Source organism: Trachypithecus francoisi, unplaced genomic scaffold, assembly GCF_009764315.1.
Source record: "Trachypithecus francoisi isolate TF-2019V2 unplaced genomic scaffold, Tfra_2.0 Contig00530, whole genome shotgun sequence".
Classification (NCBI taxonomy): domain Eukaryota; kingdom Metazoa; phylum Chordata; class Mammalia; order Primates; family Cercopithecidae; genus Trachypithecus; species Trachypithecus francoisi.
The window spans coordinates 59,633-82,727 of NW_022680704.1; the positions used below are offsets into that span (position 1 = coordinate 59,633).

Consider the following 23,095-nt stretch of genomic DNA (forward strand, 5'->3'; position numbering starts at 1 on the left):
TTTCCAGATAGCTGCCATCTGCCTCATGCTGAGGTTGGAGAACCTGGAGCATACAGATGTATGGCCAAGGATTCACTTCCAGAAATGTCATACCTGATCAAAATGCTTCTTATTAGAAATTATTTCACTCATTCACTCACTCAGCATTTACCTAACATCTGCTGTATTCCAGACACTGTGCTAAACACTAAGTATATAGACTGGCTGCTTTTAGGAGTTTGAGGGAAAAGGCAAAGATGGATAAATAAACAACTACAATGCAATATTATTGTTTCTCTCATGAGAATATTCACAGAGTACTCTGGGAACACATTGAGGGCACCCAGTCTAAACGGAGGAGGAAGAGAAGGCTTTTTAAAGGTGTGGTAGCTAAACAGAGATTTCAGAGTGAGTAGCAGTAGTGACAAGGAGGAATGAGTGTTTCATGCAGATAAAATGAAAGGCGCATAGACATAGAGAATGAGAGTATACATTGCCCATTTGTTAACTAGCAGGACTAGAGTTTCAGTGCGGCAGAGAAAGAGTGGAGCCATTGTGTAGCAGAGGCTGAATGATGAGATTCTTGTACAGGAGGCTGAGGAGTTTGGGTTTTTATCTCGTAGGCAATAGAGATTCATTAAAGAGTCTTGTATAGGGGAATGACGTTATCAGATTTGCGTCTTAGAAAAATCACTGTAGTAGCAAATAAAAAAGTATGGGTCTGGGGCCACAATAAGTAGCCCAAGATAGAAGTAATGGGAGCTTCCTTCCCCAAGGCCACAGACTTTGAGAACATGGAGGAAGACACAGATTCCAGATATACTTGGATATCAGAAAGAGAGTAATAGAGAGAAAGAAAGAAAGAAACGGGCTTCTACTTAGTGTCTACTTCTACAGAGACCCAAGGCCCTGAAATGTGCATTGTATGTAATGGACTACCGTCTCTTCTATGCAGGCATGTAGAGTGATACTAGCTATGTATCTTACTTGGAGAACTGATAAAATAGACACTCAAGTCATTTTCTATAGGCTTTAATGCTCTTGAGAAATTCCAATTGAGAAGGCTGAGTACTTTCACAACACCTGTGCAAGGTAGGTAGTATTAGCCGCATACTTACAGATAAGCAAGGTCAAGCTCAAGAGAGGCAAAATGATTTGCCTCAAGTCAGAGAGGTACAATTTAAACCCAGGCCACGTGTTTTACTGTGTCTCATGTATTTCATTCCTTCTTTCTTACAGTAGACAGTCAGCACTTAGCATCGTGCCTGATGCTTCGGTTATTAAAGAAGTTCCACTTTTTTCTTTTCTCTTTTCTTCTTTCTTTAAACTACATGTTGGGGACATATTTAGTCACTTTAACATGAAGAAGTAATGATTCAGTGAAAAGCCATTCTGAAGTAGCTATTATGTATGTCTTCATTTGCTCCTAAAATCAGAATAAAAAGAAAAAATCCAAAGTTAAACCAAAGAAAATCCAGCAAGGAGAGGAGGAGGAAAAGGAATCCAGTGGTGAAGTAGAGGCAGCCTCAGTCACTGGCACAGGCAGAGTAAACCTGCATGAAGGGAACACTTGGTGTCCCTCCTCCCTGGGTGTCCAGAGTTTGCCTTTAGATGGAAGTGGAGCTGCAGGAAAAGATGGAGTCTCCTCACCCTTCAGTTCTTCCAGTTGGAAAAGGGTCAGCAGTAGTGAGTCAGACTATTCTGATGCTGAAGGAGGCATGCAGAGTAAAATGAGGTAGTAGTTTGTTACATTTTTATATGTTGTATTCTAAGTTGCATGTAAGTTTATAACTTTCCTGAAAAACTTGACTGCTGCATGTGATTTAACTTGAAGAGCCTGATTTCTGGGGGCATGGTGTTATTCAGAACATGACTTGCTGTCTTAATCTGCCATTGCACGTCATTCCTCTCCTTAGAATATTCTTTTTTGCCTTTTCATCTTGCGAACCACTACTCATCTTTGATATGGGCTCTGAAATCATGTTCCCCGGGAAGCCTTTTCTGCCTTAGTGTTATTCGTGACATATTATAGTTATCTCCTTAATTGTCCCTCGCTGCCTAGCTTGTCAAGGCTGGGGCTTTGTTTATGTCTAGCAGCCTCAGCATGATGCCTGGCACATACACAGGTCATTCAGTAATACTCGTTGAATGGATGGATGGATACTCGGCAATGTTTCATGTCTAACACTAGTTTCCTGATATCAAAATGTTGCCCTCTTGTTCTCCAGTTGTGTTTTTTAATTGTCAGCCTTAATAACTTGTTATAGAAACAAATTGTCTTAACATGTTTTGATTGTACTGTGAAAGAAAAATTTTAATAACACATTGACATCTTTAGAGATTATTTAGAATGTTTAAGTTTTATATGTATCATTTGAATTGGTGGAAATAAATACCAAATACCATTTCATGTTTGCATTTTGAAAAAAAGAAATGATTTAAAAAAATTTTTTTTTGTTTTTCTCTTGGGTATGAAAGGTCTTACCAAGCCAAAGTTCGCCAGGGAGCCTTAGTTTGTTTTCTTTCTACTATAAAATCAATAGAAAAAAAGTTCTTTATGGCTACTGGTCAGCCTTTGTTCCTGATACGCCTGAACTTGGCAGCCCACAATCAGTGTCCTTGATGACTCTTAACGTTGAAAGACCCTTCTCCAAAGGTAAGAGAATTTAAACTCTACGCTTTATAAAAGGAAGAAAAAATGTACAGATCCTTATTGTTTTCTCTGCCTTATCCTATCTGATCTGAATATAGCTCTTAGTAACACTGACCCAAGTTCTGACTTGAGAACCACTGGACAGACAGGAAAATAGGAAGTGGGCTTTTGTGAATAATACATTGAGGCTGATCCTGTAGCATCACTTCTGCCCCAGGGCTTGCCTGAAGCCTGAGCACACTGAATTCTAACTTTGGTGTCTCCCTTGAACTGCACTGAAGCAAATGTGCTTCTCTTCATTTTATGGAAATGTTGATTGCTGTGATATTTATAATAAGAAAACACCAGAAATGGCTTAAACAACTCAGTAGAATATTATGGTACGTAATGACTATGAAGGATGCATAAGGCTTAGAAAAATGCTCAAAATGTTCTGTGAAAACACAGGATATAGAATTATATATACAGTAGGATCCCAAACATGTTTTTTTTCCTTGTAACTTTTCCAGTTTTCAAATCATGTGTAATAAATATTTACATATTTCAATGAGAAAAACTTATTTTTAAAAAAGAAGAAGAAAATGATTGGCAGGCATGGATACCTGTAGCAAGATATCTCACGGCTGATCAAATATTTGCCTCTGCTTGAATATGTTAATTCCTCTCCAGAATTTAGCCACTTAACCAAGTAAGGAAAATAGCCTGCTGTTTACAATAGTGAACATTAAAAAGTCATGCCGAATGGCATCTGGGTGTCCTCAGGTAACCAACTACCCGCAAAGAGAGAAGTTTTAATTAGGCCAACAGCATATTGTTCCTTTTCTATTTTAAAGATTATTAAGGGGTCAGGGGTGGTAACCCACAATACGCTGGAATTCCATATGAGTCGTCTCCTTGAGTAATTAACTATATAAGAACATTTCTGGATGACCCATCAGAAGCTTTTACAAGGTAAAGAAAAATAAGTTAGCTTCAATTTTATACCCCCCCAAAAAAATGACTTGTGGGGTATTTCAAATACTCCTTATCCTAGGAAATTAAACTGGCAGAAATTTTACAAATTAACTAAATCAATAGTGAATGAGAACCTGGGAGAAAAATGAAAAATGAGTGGTGGCAAATAAATCAGTAATGAAGCCATTAGAGTAATTGAAATAAAAGCTGCTAAAAATATTGAGAACATATATTTGAAGACCTTCCATCTAGGGGAGCTGCCAGCAGGGGCCAAGGAGATGGTGCTGTGGAGCAAGCAGCAGCCCAGCTTCATCACCTGTATCATAGCTGCCCAGCCAAGGGGATGCGGGACGTGGGGGTTTGGAACATGAATACATAAAGGTTATGAGGTCATAGCTGATGGAAATGAATTGGAATAATTTTCCTGATGTTTATATCTTCATATTTTTAAAAATGTTGGCCGGGCACGGTGGCTCAAGCCTGTAATCCCAGCACTTTGGGAGGCCGAGACGGGCGGATCACGAGGTCAGGAGATCGAGACCATCCTGGCTAATACGGTGAAACCCCGTCTCTACTAAAAATACAAAAAACTAGCCGGGCGAGGTGGCGGGCGCCTGTAGTCCCAGCTACTCGGGAGGCTGATGCAGGAGAATGGCGGAAACCCGGGAGGCGGAGCTTGCAGTGAGCTGAGATCTGGCCACTGCACTCCAGTCCCGGCGACAGAGCGAGACTCCGCCTCAAAAAAAAAAAAAAAAAAAAGTTTACGTTTCACTTAAAGTGCCATGAGAAATTTCACATATTGCAGAGTGGTCTTATCCATCTCCTTGATTTACGTACCTTTTAGACTTGTTCTAGGTGTTTAAGTTTGGTGAATGCAAGAGATGTGCTGAGGAAAAAAGATACAGAACTTCCTTCTGGAGATGTCATAGATCCAGTACAAAAAGCCACAAGGAACTCCTGGAGAAATAAAAAACAAAACAAAACAAAAAAACAGTCATCCTACTTAAAGAGGATTTTAAAAGATGAAAGAAATTAAATTAGTTCAGTATAATTGCAAGTGAAATGATTGTACTTAAGAGATTTTTTTTTTTTTTTGAGATGGAGTCTCGCTCTGTCGCCCAGGTTGGAGTGCAGTGGCCGGATCTCAGCTCACTGCAAGCTCCGCCTCCCGGGTTCATGCCATTCTCCTGCCTCAGCCTCCTGAGTAGCTGGGACTACAGGCGCCCACCACCTCACACGGCTAGTTTTTTGTATTTTTTTTTAGTAGAGACGGGGTTTCACTGTGTTAGCCAGGATGGTCTCGATCTCCTGACCTCGTGATCCGCCGGTCTCAGCCTCCCAAAGTGCTGGGATTACAGGCTTGAGCCACCGCGCCCGGCCTTAAGAGATTTTTTAAATCAAGTGTTAACTTGGAAGGGTTTAAATAAGTGTGGAGATTATTGTTTACAACAAAGCTTGGAACATACCTTTGCAGTCTGTCCATTGTGTAATTAACTTTGCACCAAGACACATACTAGAAGGAAGTGTTGTGGTAGGTGATGTCATAGGACAGCCTTTTTTTTTTTTTTTGAGATAGAGTTTCGCCCTTGTTGCTCAGGCTGGAGTGCAATGGTGGGATCTCAGCTCAACGCAACCTCCACTTCCCGGGTTCAAGCGATTCTGTCTCAGCCTCCTGAGTAGCTGGGACTACAGGCATGCACCACCATACCTGGCTTATTTTGTATTTTTAGTAGTGACAGAATTTCTCCATGTTGATCAGGCTGGTCTGGAACTCCTGACCTCAGGTGATCTACCTGCCTCGGCCTGCCGAAGTTCTGGGATTATAGGCGTGAGCCACTGTACCCAGCCCAGTGGGACAGGCTTTTAAAATAAAGACTTCTAGAAAGTTATGTGCATTAAAATTAAAAATAACAGATCATGTAATTAGAATGGAACAGCATTCTGGATTGACCAGATTGAAAGAGCTGCCATGATTTCAGGCCAAGTGGTCATCTCAGGTGTTCCTTGTGCATGTAGAGTTAGATGGCTAGAGTTCCTTTTAGCCAGGATTAAATAAGACAACAGTAGTTTATCTTGTCATTGAAGTGCTTTGTGGTTAGTTTTGACTTTATGGCAGGTATGATATGACCCATGGCATACTCAGCTGAAAGCACAATTTTAACTGGTGTACTGAGGAATTTTCTAAAGACAAATGGACAGAAGGAAAGGTGATTAGACTCTTCCAGTCAGAATGCCAACAATAAACAGAGGCTACTTTTAGGAAATTGAAACATAATATGCTAGAACGGTTAACTGGGGAGAAGAAAACTTAGAAATGTCCATTAGGATTTGGCAGTGTTGTGGTACTTGGGAAATGATCACGTTTCCATGTTGGAAATGTGTTTCAGAGAGCACATCTTATATGCTTCCAAAAGGGACAGAGCAAATTATCAATAAAAAGAACAAGACTAATTTAATAATTTCCTTTATATGATTTCCTTAGGTGTTATAAAGGCATATTGTGGAGAATATCATCAAGACTTGTCTAAGAAACAAACTACAGGGCAAACCTTTGTCTTGGTACCTTGAGAATTATCCTGATTTACAAATTTTATGATGATGATTTATTACTCTTTTAGATAACTATAAAAAGTGAAAACAAATAGAAATCAAGATAATAGATGGTATAACTAGAAAAGAAAATGAAAAGGTTGGAATTGTTAACTATTATGGAATGGTAGATTTTCTCTCATATGGCCTGCCCAGAACAGGCAATCTTTGCTTAGTGTATTAGCAAAGAACAGGCAGTCTTTAATTAGTGTATCTGTATTCACGCTTCTGATAAAGACATACCCAAGACTAGGAAGAAAAAGCAGTTTAATTGGACTTACAGCTTCACATGGCTGGGGAGGCCTCAGAATCATGGCAGGAGGCAAAAGGCACTTCTTTACATGGCGGCAGCAAGAGAAAATGAGGAAGAAGCAAAAGCGGAAACCCCTGATAAACCCATCAGATCTTGTGAGACTATCAGGAGAATAGCAGGGGAAAGACCAGCCCCCATGATTCAGTTACCTCCCACAAGTCCCTCCCACAACACGTGAGAATTCTGGGAGATACTATTCAAGTTGAGATTTGGGTGGGGACACAGTCAAACCATATCACTTAGGTACCTCCCGATCCAGAGTCCCTGCCACAATGTTGAAATGCCTCTACGTAAAAGACAACTGACTTTGGAAGCGAGATCCAGTAAAGTAACATGTGAACAGTCAGGTGCCCTGTATGGAAACTTCAGTGGTACCCACTCCTAGCAGGGACTTCTTTGTCACCCTTCCAGAAATATTCTGAGACCAAACACACATAAAGAGGAAAACAAATTAGGATTGACTAAGCTACCTCAGCAAACATTTCTGCTACATTCTTAAGTAGCAAAAAAGAAAAAGTACTTTTCTGTTCTTTTTTTTTTTTTTTTTTGTCACCTAGGCTGGAGTGCAGTGGCCGGATCTCAGCTCACTGCAAGCTCCACCTCCCGGGTTTACGCCATTCTCCTGCCTCAGCCTCCCGAGTAGCTGGGACTACAGGCGCCCGCCACCTCGCCCAGCTAGTTTTTTGTATTTTTTAGTAGAGACGGTGTTTCATCCTGTTAGCCAGGATGGTCTCGATCTGCTGACCTCGTGATCCGCCCGTCTCGGCCTCCCAAAGTGCTGGGATTACAGGCTTGAGCCACCGCATCTGTCCCTTTTCTGTTCTATTAGCTTTAGATAAGCCTTCATGTCAAGGAGATGAAACTATATACTAGTAAAACTGAGCACACTGACTTTTGTAAGACTGAAAAGCCTTTCATTCATCATTTTAAATATTCAGACAATAAAAGCTTAACAAAATGAGCTCCCTGGAGAGCTATACCTGTGATGATTTGCTTGCACATTAGTAATTTCTGCTGAAAGTGCTGATTAGAACTGGTAAACAAGATATTAAATATTGATATAAGAACAAATAAAGAACAAACAAATAAAGCAAAACTTGTACCAGATGCAGTATCTAAATTGTTACTTCAGTTATAACAACAAAGATATGTTAAACAGAGTTTAAAGGAAATTAATTCAGAACTGTGAGAAGTACAATATGATGTAGTATCAAATTTCTATGTAGATTTTGTAACTTGGTGGAAAAAAATACAATTTCAATGACATTTGTTTTCATCTGTGATAGTCGTGATTTTCCCCTTAAGATGCAAAAATTGTGCTAAAATTTTTGACTTTTGGAATGTTAGTTCATTTCTTTCCATTTGATTTTTAATTTTATTCAGTCTGTGAGCTGTTGGAATTGTGAATTTTAATTGTCTTCTAAAGAAATCAAAGTTTAGCATAAGATCTATCTTGTTGAGTTCAGACCAGCCTCTAGTACGGATTGGCCAACGGTGGCCTGTAGGGCAAATCTGGCCCACCACCTGTTTTTGTATGGCCTGTGAGCTAAGAATGGTTTTTACACTTCTAAATGGTTTTAAAGTAAAACAATAATATCTCATGATACGTGAAAATTATATGGAATTCAGATTTCATTGTCCGTAAATCAAGTCTTTTTGGAACACAACCACATTTACTCCTTTACGTGTCTATGCTACAATCATAGAGCTGGGTGGTTGTGACGGAAACTGACCTGCAGAGTCTAACATATAAAATGCGTACCCCTGGCTCTTTACTGAAAAGTTTGCCAGCCCCCGATCTGAGTCCTTTTTGGATCAGCTGACTGGTGTTCATGCTCTTGCTGTCTCGTGTTTTCACACATATACACACGGTTTCCTAATACATTGTCAGTTTTCCACCTTAGAGGGTTATGCTTCATTCTGAAGTCTGATGCTACTGTACTTCACATTTCTTTTCAGAGCAGTAAGTCTAGATTTCTACGATTCCAGTCTATAAAAGGCCTGCCTGGTGATTTATCACCTGTTTGTTTGGAGATAATATAATTGAAGGCCTTTGGGAAAAGCTGTTTTGCTCCAAACTCAGATATGCTTCATATTGGGTAACTATTTAGGTTAGATGCTAGAATTGTAATGTTGATTCCCTGCTTTTAAATTTTTTGACTAAAAATGTTAATTGTCATTTTTGGATGAGCTGGCCAAAGAGAGTACAATATTATTCCGTATTAATAGTCCTTTGCTTATTACCTGTATCCTGTTTTTGTAAAGTTGGACTTTCTTTTCCTTTCTGATTGTTAATACTGCAAAATCGTCAGAGTACCAATTGAAAGTAATCTTTCAACCTTATTAAGAAAATCTTGGTGCCAGTGACACCTTCCCTGACAAATACAGCAGTCCATGACAAAGATGTACTTTTTGTCCTTTCCATTCATAAGATTGTACTTAATGGTATTCCTTTTTTGAATTGTCAAAATACTGTCACTGCAAGCAGTGTTATTTCCTGTACCTAAGACTGTTTCTAAAAGTTGGATCACTAATGATGTCTGCCAAGTTGTATGTACACCAAGTTCCTAAAGTCCTATTTAAGTTAACATTGAATACATACGTAAGAGTGGAAGATGAGGCATAATGTTCCCAGGAACTGTGATAGGAAACAGACTCTAGGCACATGTATTTTTTCTACCCCATGGGCTGTTTAGTTGTAACTTTTCAGTTGGCATTCTGCTTGACTAAAGCAAGCCTCTAATCCTTGTTCTTATGCTTAGGATTTTAGATTTTTGTGCTATGGTATAGCTTAGATTTACTTCTTACTGTAAGAAATCGAACAGCAATGTGTTTCTAGAGTATTTTTTAGCCAGGTGTGATGGCACACACGTGTAGTCCTAGCTACTTGTGGGGCTGACGTGGGAGGACTGCTGGAGCCCAGGAGTTTGGGGCTGCAGTGAGTTATGATTGCACTACTGCACTGCAGCCTAGGTGACAGAGCGAGACTGTGTCTCTAAAATAAAAATAAAATAAAGATTCTTTTCTCAGGTGCGGGATGCAAGTGGCCTAGTTTTTAGGAACTAACAGATAATCCTATTGCCTTTATTCTTCTAATTAAAATGATTGTAAATACTTTGAACATTAAGCATGTATAGGAAGAAGGGAATCGGACTCCTAGTTTTCAACTACTCAATGTGAATCATCCTGAAATTTCAGACACGTGCCTGTGTTCTGCAAGTTTTATCTGCCATCTTGGAAGGCTCAAAGCAATTTCTTTCTGTTGCTGAAGATACCAGTGACCACAGAAGGGCTTTTACCCCCTTCTCCGTAATGATCGCTTCCAGCATTAGAGAGTTGCACAGATGTCTTTTGTTAGCTTTGGTGGCAGAGTCATCCTCACAGACCCTTACTCAGATAATTAAGGTAATGTACCAACTGTGGGTTCCAGAGGGGGCTTCTCGGTTTTAATTTTGTATACGGTTTTACATAGCCCAAAAGTAACTTGACTTAAGAATATAACTAAGTAGTAGTTTTATTAAAAATACCCTATTTGGAAGTCTGTACCTACTTGTCTGATCTTACCTATAATCTCTGTATCTCTGTATGTCCTAATAAATGATTTGCTAAAAATACTTCTTTATCTTTAGCTGTACCAATCAGAATACAAGTATTAGTTTAAAAAAAAAAACAACAACTAGTTTTTAGTTGTGTGAAAACTTTTCTAATTAGACGCTGCAAAATTTGTTTCTATGCTGTGGTTTAATCAAGCCTTTTGATGAACTACTTTTTGTGTTTTACAGTGCCTTGCAAATTTAGTATCAAATGCACCTTATAATCGTCTAAAACTCAGCCTGCTGACCAAAGTCTGGAACCAGATAAAGCCTTATATTCGCCACAAAGGTTGGTAGTGTCTTAAACCTGATGGCTTCTTTATATCAGTCAGATGCAGACTATTAGTAAAAATACATAGATACAGATATATGTATATATTCAAAGCATTTTTACAACTCTTAAGAGATCTCTGCTTATTCTTCTCAACTTTTCAAGGGTATCAGCTGTTGCAAGAATTGGCCCCTCAAGTCCCAGTGGAAGTGAGCTAGAGAATTAATTGTGAAGTGTAATGCCTGTTTCATGTTCAGGGCAGTGACCAGAGTATCCCTTTACAATTAAGACTGAGCCAGGTGCAAGCAGCCCCCCTCAGGGGTGTGATAGTTCATATCCCTTAGGCATAAGTAGAGGATGGATGGATGGTTAGATGGACAGACAGACGGACAGATAGATACTATCTACTTTTTGGAAAGAAAAACGAATACAAAATTTAACTTCTTTAACGTTATTTCCTGTAAGTTCAGATAAAATCCCAGAACTTCAAATCTTTACTAACTGCAGCCTTATTATTTCCTCCCACACATAATGTGTATGTGCTGTAAACACTTGCCTTTTGTATATCTGCTTTTCTTTTGTTTGCAAGCTTTCACATCACACCACATTCTGATGAATTCAGTTTTTCAGGCAGGATTGTAACAAGGAAGGAATAGTGGCTGTTTTCGGTGACATAGTGGGAAGAGCATGGGACCTGAAGTCAATCCAAGGGTCTGGAGCCCACTCCCATTTTTGCCATCTCATGGCCATGGCCCTCTCGGAACCCTAATTTCTTGCTAAGAGCAAGAATTATAACTACGGCATAAGATTTTTATGAGGCTCAAGTGAGATAAGAGGTGTAAACTAAGTCCAGTTCACTACTTACATTAATGTGTACAAAAGGGACCCAGAAAGATAAGTCTTACCCTAAGGTTTCCCGTCACATTCATGGCAGAAATAAGATGAAAACAACCCCTGCTCATTCCACTGTACCAGCTTTTCATTATCTGCATCTTCAGCTGAAGAGAGTGCACCATGTCTCAAAGGTTCCTTTCAAGTATCTGACTTATCCTCAAGTAACTTTTTTTGTTAAAATGTTCAAATCCTGAAATTCTTAGGTATGAGCCTAATAAAATATATACAAGATCTATATGTGAAAACTGTGAAACTCTGATGAAATAAATCAGATAACTAAATGAATGGACTGGATTCCATGTTCACGGATAGTAAGGCTCAATATTGTAAAGATGTTACTTCTTCCCAGCTTGATCTATAGATTCAGTGCAGTCTCAATCAAAATTGCAGTAGGTTACTTTGCAGATATCAACGAACTGATTCTGAAATGTATATGGATAGGCAAAAGATCCAGAATAGCCAACACAATATTGATAGAGAAGAACAAAACTGAAGGACTGACATTCCCTAACTTCAAAATCTACTATAAAACTACATTAATTAAGACAGTGTGATACTGGCCAAGGAAGAGACAAACAGATCAGTGAAACAGAATAGAGAGCCCAGAAATAGACCCACATAAATATAGTCAACTGATCTACAACAAAGGAGCAGATACTTTTCTTTTTCTTTTTTTTTTTTTTTACTTTATTTTATTTTATTTTTTTCAATTCATCATTTATATCATGTATAACTCCCCAATGCAATCCCTCCCTCCTCCCCCCTCCCCATGATAGCCCCAGTGTGTGATGTTCCCCTTCCCGAGTCCAAGTGATCTCATTGTTCAGTTCCCACCTATGAGTGAGAACATGCAGTGTTTGGTTTCTCTTCTTGTGATAGTTTGCTAAGAATGATGGTTTCCAGCTGCATCCATGTCCCTACAAGGACGCAAACTCATCCTTTTTTATGGCTGCATAGTATTCCATGGTGTATATGTGCCACATTTTCTTTTTTTTTTTTTTTTATTTTATTTTTTTGAGACGGAGTCTCGCTCTGTCACCCAGGCTGGAGTGCAGTGGCCGGATCTCAGCTCACTGCAAGCTCCGCCTCCCGGGTTTATGCCATTCTCCTGCCTCAGCCTCCCGAGTAGCTGGACTACAGGCGCCGCCACCTCGCCCGGCTCGTTTTTTGTATTTTTTTAGTAGAGACGGTGTTTCATCCTGTTAGCCAGGATGGTCTCGATCTGCTGACCTCGTGATCCGCCCGTCTCGGCCTCCCAAAGTGCTGGGATTACAGGCTTGAGCCACCGCATCTGTCCCTTTTCTGTTCTATTAGCTTTAGATAAGCCTTCATGTCCAAGGAGATGAAACTATATACTAGTAAAACTGAGCACACTGACTTTTGTAAGACTGAAAAGCCTTTCATTCATCATTTTAAATATTCAGACAATAAAAGCTTAACAAAATGAGCTCCCTGGAGAGCTATACCTGTGATGATTTGCTTGCACATTAGTAATTTCTGCTGAAAGTGCTGATTAGAACTGGTAAACAAGATATTAAATATGATATAAGAACAAATAAAGAACAAACAAATAAAGCAAAACTTGTACCAGATGCAGTATCTAAATTGTTACTTCAGTTATAACAACAAAGATATGTTAGAGTTTAAAGGAAATTAACTCAGAACTGTGAGAAGTACAATATGATGTAGTATCAAATTTCTATGTAGATTTTATAACTTGGTGGAAAAAAATAACTGATTTCAATGACATTTGTTTTCATCTGTGATAGTGATAGTCGTGATTTCCCCTTAGGATGCCAAAATTGTGCTAAAATTTTTGACTTTTGGAATGTTAGTTCATTTCTTTCCATTCAGTTTTAATTTTATTCAGTTTGTGAGCTATTGGAATTGTGAATTTTAATTGTCTTCTAAAGAAATCAAGGTTTAGCATAAGATCTATCTTGTTGAGTTCAGACCAACGGTGGCCTGTAGGGCAAATCTGGCCCACCTGTTTTTGTATGGCCTGTGAGCTAAGAACGGTTTTTACACTTCTAAATGGTTTTAAAATAAAACAATAATATCTCATGATATGTGAAAATTATATGGAATTCAGATTTCATTGTCCGTAAATCAAGTCTTTTTGGAACACAACCACATTTACTCCTTTACGTGTCTATGCTACAATCATAGAGCTGGGTGGTTGTGACGGAAACTGACCTGCAGAGTCTAACATATAAAATGCGTACCACTGGCTCTTTACTGAAAAGTTTGCCAGCCCCCGATCTGAGTCCTTTTTGGATCAGCTGACTGGTGTTCCTGCTCTTGCTGTCTCGTGTTTTCACACATATACACACGGTTTCCTAATACATTGTCAGTTTTCCACCTTAGAGGGTTATGCTTCATTCTGAAGTCTGATGCTACTGTACTTCACATTTCTTTTCAGAGCAATAAGTCTAGATTTCTACGTTTCCAGTCTATAAAAGGCCTGCCTGGTGATTTATCACCTGGTTGTTTGGAGATAATATAATTGAACGCTTTTGGGAAAAGCTTTTTTGCTCCAAACTCAGATATGCTTCATATTGGGTAACTATTTAGGTTAGATGCTAGAATTGTAATGTTGATTCCCTGCTTTTAAATTTTTTGACTAAAAATCTTAATTGTCGTTTTTGGATGAGCTGGCCAAAGAGAGTACAATATTATTCCGTATTAATAGTCCTTTGCTTATTACCTGTATCCTGTTTTTGTAAAGTTGGACTTTCTTCTCCTTTCTGATTTTTAATACTGCAAAATCGTCAGAGTACCAATTGAAAGTAATCTTTCAACCTTATTAAGAAAATCTTGGTGCCAGTGACACCTTCCCTGACAAATATAGCAGTCCATGACAAAGATGTACTTTTTGTCCTTTCCATTCATAAGATTGTACTTAATGGTATTCCTTTTTTGAATTGTCAAATACTGTCACTGCAGGCAGTGTTGTTTCCTGTACCTAAGACTGTTTCTAAAAGTTGGATCACTAATGATGTCTGCCAAGTTGTATGTACACCAAGTTCCTAAAGTCCTATTTAAGTTAACATTGAACACATACGTAAGAGTGGAAGATGAGGCATAATGTTCCCAGGAACTGTGATAGGAAACAGACTCTAGGCACATGTATTTTTTCTACCCCATGGGCTGTTTAGTTGTAACTTTTCAGTTGGCATTCTGCTTGACTAAAGCAAGCCTCTAATCTTTGTTCTCATGCTTAGGATTTCAGATTTTTGTGCTATGGTGTAGCTTAGATTTACTTCTTAATGTAAGAAATCGAACAGCAATGTGTTTCTAGAGTTTTTTTTAGCCAGGTGTGGTGGCACATACCTGTAGTCCTAGCTACTTGTGGGGCTGACGTGGGAGGATTGCTGGAGCCCAGGAGTTTGGGGCTGCAGTGAGTTATGATTGCACCACTGCACTGCAGCCTAGGTGACAGAGCGAGACTGTGTCTCTAAAATAAAAATAAAATAAAGATTCTTTTCTTAGGTGTGGGATGCAAGTGGCCTAGTTTTTAGGAACTAACAGATAGTCCTATTGCCTTTATTCTTCTAATTAAAATGATTGTAAATACTTTGAACATTAAGCATGTATAGGAAGAAGGGAATCTGACTCCTAGTTTTCAACTACTCAATGTGAATCATCCCGAAATTTCAGACACGTGCCTGTGTTCTGCAAGTTTTACCTGCCATCTTGGAAGGCTCAAAGCAATTTCTTTCTGTTGCTGAAGATACCAGTGACCACAGAAGGGCTTTTACCCCCTTCTCCGTAATGATCGCTTCCAGCATTAGAGAGCTGCACAGATGTCTTTTGTTAGCTTTGGTGGCAGAGTCATCCTCACAGACCCTTACTCAGATAATTAAGGTAATGTACCAACTGTGGGTTCCAGAGGGGGCTTCTCTGTTTTAATTTTGTATATGGTTTTACATAGCCCAAAAGTAACTTGACTTAAGAATATAACTAAGTAATAGTTTTATTAAAAATACCCTATTTGGAAGTCTGTACCTACTTGTCCAATCTTACCTATAATCTCTGTATCTCTGTATGTCCTAATAAATGATTTGCTAAAAATACTTCTTTATCTTTAGCTGTACCAATCAGAATACAAGTATTAGTTTAAAAAAAAAAAAAAAACTAGTTTTTAGTTGTGTGAAAACTTTTCTAATTAGACGCTGCAAAATTTGTTTCTATGCTGTGGTTTAATCAAGGCTTTTGATGAACTACTTTTTGTGTTTTACAGTGCCTTGCAAATTTAGTATCAAATGCACCTTATAATCGTCTAAAACTCAGCCTGCTGACCAAAGTCTGGAACCAGATAAAGCCTTATATTCGCCACAAAGGTTGGTAGTGTCTTAAACCTGATGGCTTCTTTATATCAGTCAGATGCAGACTATTAGTAAAAATACATAGATACAGATATATGTATATATTCAAAGCATTTTTACAACTCTTAAGAGATCTCTGCTGCTGCTTCTCAACTTTTCAGGGGTATCAGCTATTGCAAGAATTGACCCCTCAAGTCCCAGTGGAAGTGAGCTAGAGAATTAATTGTGAAGTGTAATGCCTGTTTAATGTTCAGGGCAGTGACCAGAGTGAGTATCCCTTTACAATTAAGACTGAGCCAGGTGCAAGCAGCCCCCCTCAGGGGTGTGATAGTTTATATCCCTTAGGCATAAGTAGAGGATGGATGGATGGTTAGATAGACAGACAGACGGACAGATAGATACTATCTACTTTTTGGAAAGAAAAACGAATATGAAATTTAACTTCTTTAATGGTATTTCCTGTAAGTTCAGATAAAATCCCAGAACTTCAAATCTTTACTAACTGCAGCCTTATTATTTCCTCCCACACATAATGTGTATGTGCTGTAAACACTTGCCTTTTTAGATTTGCTTTTCTTTTGTTTGCAAGCTTTCACATCACACCACATTCTGATGAGTTCAGTTTTTCAGGCAGGATTGTAACAAGGAAGGAATAGTGGCTGTTTTCGGTGACATAGTGGGAAGAGCATGGGACCTGAAGTCAATCCAAGGGTCTGGAGCCCACTCCCATTTTTGCCATCTCATGGCCACGGCCCTCTCTGAACCCTAATTTCTTGCTAACAGCAAGAATTCTAACTACGTCATAAGATTTTTATGAGGCTCAAATGAGATAAGAGGTGTAAACTAAGTCTAGTTCACTACTTACATTAATGTGTAAAAAAGGGACCTAGAAAGATAAGTCTTACCCTAAGATTTCCCGTCACATTCATGGCAGAAATAAGATGAAAACAACCCCTGCTCATTCCACTGTACCAGCTTTTCATTATCTGCATCTTCAGCTGAAGAGAGTGCACCATGTCTCAAAGGTTCCTTTCAAGTATCTGACTTTATCCTCAAGTAACTTTTTTTCATTAAAATGTTCAAACCCTGAAATTCTTAGGTATGAGCCTAACAAAATATGTACAAGACCTATATGAAGAAAACTGTGAAACTCTGATGAAATAAATCAGATAACTAAATGAATGGGCTGGATTCCATGTTCATGGATAGGAAGGCTCAATATTGTAAAGATGTTACTTCTTCCCAGCTTGATCTATAGATTCAGTGCGGTCTCAATCAAAATTCCAGCAAGTTACTTTGCAGATATCAATGAACTGATTCTGAAATGCATATGGATAGGCAAAAGATCCAGAATAGCCGACACAATATTGATAGAGAAGAACAAAACCGAAGGACTGACATTCCCTAACTTCAAAATCTGCTATAAAACTACAGTAATTAAGACAGTGTGATACTGGCCAAGGAAGAGACAAACAGATCAGTGGGACAGAATAGAGAGCCCAGAAGTAGACCCACATAAATATAGTCAACTGATCTACAACAAAGGAGCAGATACTTTTCTTTTTCTTTTTTTTTTTTTTACTTTATTTTATTTTATTTTTTTCAATTCATCATTTATATCATGTATAACTCCCCAATGCAATCCCCCCTCCTCCCCCCTCCCCATGATAGGCCCCAGTGTGTGATGTTCCCCTTCCCGAGTCCAAGTGATCTCATTGTTCAGTTCCCACCTATGAGTGAGAACATGCAGTGTTTGGTTTCTCTTCTTGTGATAGTTTGCTAAGAATGATGGTTTCCAGCTGCATCCATGTCCCTACAAAGGACGCAAACTCATCCTTTTTTATGGCTGCATAGTATTCCATGGTGTATATGTGCCACATTTTCTTTTCTTTTTTTTTTTTTATTTTTATTTTTTTGAGACGGAGTCTCGCTCTGTCACCCAGGCTGGAGTGCAGTGGCCGGATCTCAGCTCACTGCAAGCTCCGCCTCCCGGGTTTATGCCATTCTCCTGCCTCAGCCTCCCGAGTAGCTGGGACTACAGGCGCCGCCACCTCGCCCGGCTCGTTTTTTGTATTTTTTTAGTAGAGACGGGGTTTCACAGTGTTAGCCAGGATGGTCTCGATCTCCTGACCTCGTGATCCGCCCGTCTCGGCCTCCCAAAGTGCTGGGATTACAGGCTTGAGCCACCACACCCGGCCAATGTGCCACATTTTCTTAATCCAGTCTGTCACAGATGGACATTTGGGTTGATTCCAAGTCTTTGCTATTGTGAATAGTGCCGCAATAAACATACGTGTGCATGTGTCTTTGTAGTAGAATAATTTATAATCCTTTGGGTATATACCCAGTAGTGGGATGGCTGGGTCATATGGTACATCTAGTTCTAGATCCTTGAGGAATTGCCATACTGTTTTCCATAATGGTTGAACTAGTTTAGAATCCCACCAACAGTGTAAAAGTGTTCCTATTTCTCCACATCCTCTCCAACACCTGTTGTTTCCTGACTTCTTAATGATTGCCATTCTAACTGGTGTGAGATGGTATCTCATTGTGGTTTTGATTTGCATTTCTCTGATGGCGAGTGATGATGAGCATTTTTTCATGTGTCTGTTGGCTGTATGGATGTCTTCTTTTGAGAAATGTCTGTTCATATCCTTTCCCCACTTTTTGATGGGGTTGTTTGTTTTTCTTGTATATTGTTTGAGTTCTTTGTAGATTCTGGATATTAGCCCTTTGTCAGATGAGTAGGTTGCAAAAATTTTCTCCCATTCTGTAGGTTGCCTGTTCGCTCTGATGGTAGTTTCTTTTGCTGTGCAAAAGCTCTTTAGTTTAATGAGATCCCATTTGTCAATTTTGGCTTTTGCTGCCGTTGCTTTTGGTGTTTTAGACATGAAGTCCTTGCCCATGCCTATGTCCTGAATGGTACTACCTAGATTTTCTTCTAGGGTTTTTATGGTATTAGGTCTAACATTTAAGTCTCTAATCCATCTTGAATTAATCTTCGTATAAGGGGTAAGGAAAGGATCCAGTTTCAGCTTTCTACTTATGGCTAGCCAATTTTCCCAGCACCATTTATTAAATAGGGAATCCTTTCCCCATTTCTTGTTTCTCTCAGGTTTGTCAAAGATCAGATGGCTGTAAATGTGTGGTATTATTTCTGAGGACTCTGTTCTGTTCCATTGGTCTATATCTCTGTTGTGTGGTACCAGTACCATGCTGTTTTGGTTACTGTAGCCTTGTAGTATAGTTTGAAGTCAGGTAGCGTGACGCCTCCAGCTTTGTCCTTTTGACTTAGGATTGTCTTGGCAATGCGGGCTCTTTTTTGGTTCCACATGAACTTTAAAGCCGTTTTTTCCAATTCTGTGAAGAAAGTCATTGGTAGCTTGATGGGGATGGCATTGAATCTATAAATCACCTTGGGCAGTATGGCCATTTTCACGATATTGATTCTTCCTATCCATGAGCATGGTATGTTCTTCCATTTGTTTGTGTCCTCTTTGATTTCACTGAGCAGTGGTTTGTAGTTCTCCTTGAAGAGGTCCTTTACATCCCTTGTAAGCTGGATTCCTAGGTATTTGATTCTCTTTGAAGCAATTGTGAATGGAAGTTCATTCATGATTTGGCTCTCTGTTTGTCTGTTACTGGTGTATAAGAATGCTTGTGATTTTTGCACATTAATTTTGTATCCTGAGACTTTGCTGAAGTTGCTTATCAGTTTAAGGAGATTTTGGGCTGAGACAATGGGGTTTTCTAAATATACAATCATGTCATCTGCAAACAGGGACAATTTGACTTCTTCTTTTCCTAACTGGATACCCTTGATTTCTTTCTCTTGCCTGATTGCCCTAGCCAGAACTTCCAACACTATGTTGAATAGGAGTGGTGAGAGAGGGCATCCCTGTCTTGTGCCAGTTTTCAAAGGGAATTTTTCCAGTTTTTGCCCATTCAGTATGATATTAGCTGGGGTTTGTCATAAATAGCTCTTATTATTTTGAGGTACGTTCCATCAATACCGAATTTATTGAGCGTTTTTAGCATAAAGGGCTGTTGAATTTTGTCAAAAGCCTTTTCTGCATCTATTGAGATAATCATGTGGTTCTTGTCTTTGGTTCTGTTTATATGCTGGATTACGTTTATTGATTTGCGAATGTTGAACCAGCCTTGCATCCCAGGGATGAAGCCCACTTGATCATGGTGGATAAGCTTTTTGATGTGCTGCTGAATCCGGTTTGCCAGTATTTTATTGAGGATTTTTGCATCGATGTTCATCAGGGATATTGGTCTAAAATTCTCTTTTTGTTGTGTCTCTGCCAGGCTTTGGTATCAGGATGATGTTGGCCTCATAAAATGAGTTAGGGAGGATTCCCTCTTTTTCTATTGATTGGAATAGTTTCAGAAGGAATGGTACCAGCTCCTCCTTGTACCTCTGGTAGAATTCAGCTGTGAATCCATCTGGTCCTGGACTTTTTTTGGTGGGTAGGCTATTAATTGTTGCCTCGATTTCAGAGCCTGCTATTGGTCTATTCAGGGATTCAACTTCTTCCTGGTTTAGTCTTGGGAGAGTGTAAGTGTCCAGGAAATTATCCATTTCTTCTAGATTTTCTAGTTGATTTGCGTAGAGGCGTTTATAGTATTCTCTGATGGTTGTTTGTATTTCTGTGGGGTCAGTGGTGATATCCCCTTTATCATTTTTTATTGCATCTATTTGATTCCTCTCTCTTTTCTTCTTTATTAGTCTTGCTAGCGGTCTGTCAATTTTGTTGATCTTTTCAAAAAACCAACTCCTGGATTCATTGATTTTTTGGAGGGTTTTTTGTGTCTCTATCTCCTTCAGTTCTGCTCTGATCTTAGTTATTTCTTGCCTTCTGCTAGCTTTTGAATGTGTTTGCTCTTGCCTCTCTAGTTCTTTTAATTGTGATGTTAGAGTGTCAATTTTAGATCTTTCCTGCTTTCTCTTGTGGGCATTTAGTGCTATAAATTTCCCTCTACACACTGCTTTAAATGTGTCCCAGAGATTCTGGTATGTTGTATCTTTGTTCTCATTGGTTTCAAAGAACATCTTTGTTTCTGCTTTCATTTCGTTATGTACCCAGTAGTCATTCAGGAGCAGGTTGTTCAGTTTCCATGTAGTTGAGCGGTTTTGATTGAGTTTCTTAGTCCTGAGTTCTAGTTTGATTGCACTGTGGTCTGAGAGACAGTTTGTTATAATTTCTGTTCTTTGACATTTGCTGAGGAGTGCTTTACTTCCAATTATGTGGTCAATTTTGGAATAAGTGCGATGTGGTGCTGAGAAGAATGTATATTCTGTTGGGGGGTGGAGAGTTCTATAGATGTCTATTAGGTCCGCTTGGTGCAGAGATGAGTTCAATTCCTGGATATCCTTGTTAACTTTCTGTCTCGTTGATCTGTCTAATGTTGACAGTGGAGTGTTGAAGTCTCCCATTATTATTGTATGGGAGTCTAAGTCTCTTTGTAGGTCTCTAAGGACTTGCTTTATGAATCTGGGTGCTCCTGTATTGGGTGCATAGATATTTAGGAGAGTTAGCTCTTCCTGTTGAATTGATCCCTTTACCATTATGTAATGGCCTTCTTTGTCTCTTTTGATCTTTGATGGTTTAAAGTCTGTTTTATCAGAGACTAGGATTGCAACCCCTGCTTTTTTTTGTTCTCCATTTGCTTGGTAGATCTTCCTCCATCCCTTTATTTTGAGCCTATATATGTCTCTGCATGTGAGATGGGTCTCCTGAATACAGCAGACTGATGGGTCTTGACTCTTTATCCAGTTTGCCAGTCTGTGTCTTTTAAATGGAGCATTTAGTCCATTTACATTTAAGGTTAATATTGTTATGTGTGAACTTGATCCTGTCATTATGATATTAACTGGTTATTTTGCTCGTTAGTTGATGCAGTTTCTTCCTAGCCTCGATGGTCTTTACATTTTGGCATGTTTTTGCAATGGCTGGTACCGGTTGTTCCTTTCCATGTTTAGGGCTTCCTTCAGGGTCTCTTGTAAGGCAGGCCTGGTGGTGACAAAATCTCTAAGCATTTGCTTATCTGTAAAGGATTTTATTTCTCCTTCACTGATGAAACTTAGTTTGGCTGGATATGAAATTCTGGGTTGAAAATTCTTTTCTTTAAGAACGTTGAATATTGGCCCCCACTCTCTTCTGGCTTGTAGAGTTTCTGCCGAGAGATCTGCTGTTAGTTTGATGGGTTTCCCTTTGTGGGTAACCCGACCTTTCTCTCTGGCTGCCCTTAAGATTTTTTCCTTCATTTCAACTTTGGTGAATCTGGCAATTATGTGTCTTGGAGTTGCTCTTCTGGAGGAGTATCTTTGTGGCGTTCTCTGTATTTCCTGAATTTGAATGTTGGCCTGCCTACTAGGTTGGGGAAGTTCTCCTGGATGATATCCTGAAGAGTGTTTTCCAACTTGGTTCCATTTTCCCCCTCACTTTCAGGCACCCCAATCAGACGTAGATTTGGTCTTTTTACATAATCCCATACTTCTTGCAGGCTTTGTTCATTTCTTTTTCTTCTTTTTTCTTTTGGTTTCTCTTCTCACTTCATTTCATTCATTTGATCCTCAATCGCTGATACTCTTTCTTCCAGTTGATCGAGTCGGTTACTGAAGCTTATGCATTTGTCACGTATTTCTCGTGTCATGGTTTTCATCTCTGTCATTTTGTTTATGATCTTCTCTGCATTAATTAGTCTAGCTGTCAATTCTTCCACTTTTTTTTCAAGATTTTTAGTTTCTTTGCGCTGGGTACGTAATTCCTCCTTTAGCTCTGAGAAGTTTGATGGACTGAAGCCTACTTCTCTCATCTCGTCAAAGTCATTCTCTGACCAGCTTTGATCCATTGCTGGCAATGTGCTGCGCTCCTTTGCAGGGGGAGATGCGCTCTTATTTTTTGAATTTCCAGCTTTTCTGCCCTGCTTCTTCCCCATCTTTGTGGTTTTATCTGTCTCTGGTCTTTGATGATGGTGACGTACTGATGGGGTTTTGGTATAGGTGTCCTTCTGTTTGATAGTTTTCCGTCTGACAGTCAGAAGGACTGTCTGTTGGTCTGTTGGAGATTGCTTGAGGTCCACTCCAGACCCTGTTTGCCTGGGTATCAGCAGCAGAGGTTGCCGAAGATAGAATATTGCTGAACAGCGAGTGTACCTGTCTGATTCTTCCTTGGAAGTTTCCTCTCAGGGGTGACTCCACCCTGTGAGGTATGGGGTGTCAGACTGCCCCTAGTGGGGGATGTCTCCCAGCTAGGCTACTCAGGGGTCAGGGACCCACCTGAGCAGGCAGTCTGTCCGTTCTCAGATCTCAACCTCCGCGTTGGGAGATCCACGGCTCTCCCCAAAGCTGTCAGACAGAGTCGTTCGCGTCTGCACCGGCCCCTGCTGCTTCCCCTATTAGACTTCAGCTGTGCGCTCAGGAGCAGATACTTTTCAACAAACGGTGCTGGAACAGCTGGGCATCACGTGCAAAAAAAAAAAAAATGAGTCTAGTCACAGACCTTTTATTTA

General features: G+C 39.5%; 1 protein-coding gene across 1 annotated transcript in view; it reads left to right on the forward strand.

Annotated features, from left to right (window-relative positions):
• The window catches only part of HEATR6 (HEAT repeat containing 6), a 39,607-nt gene that overhangs the window by 10,518 nt on the left and 5,994 nt on the right, over positions 1-23,095 (forward strand). Inside the window, 6 exon segments of the mRNA XM_033213897.1 lie at positions 1,416-1,714; positions 2,458-2,528; positions 2,531-2,607; positions 2,609-2,635; positions 9,687-9,893; positions 10,271-10,370. Coding sequence (XP_033069788.1) covers positions 1,416-1,714; positions 2,458-2,528; positions 2,531-2,607; positions 2,609-2,635; positions 9,687-9,893; positions 10,271-10,370 — 781 coding nt within the window.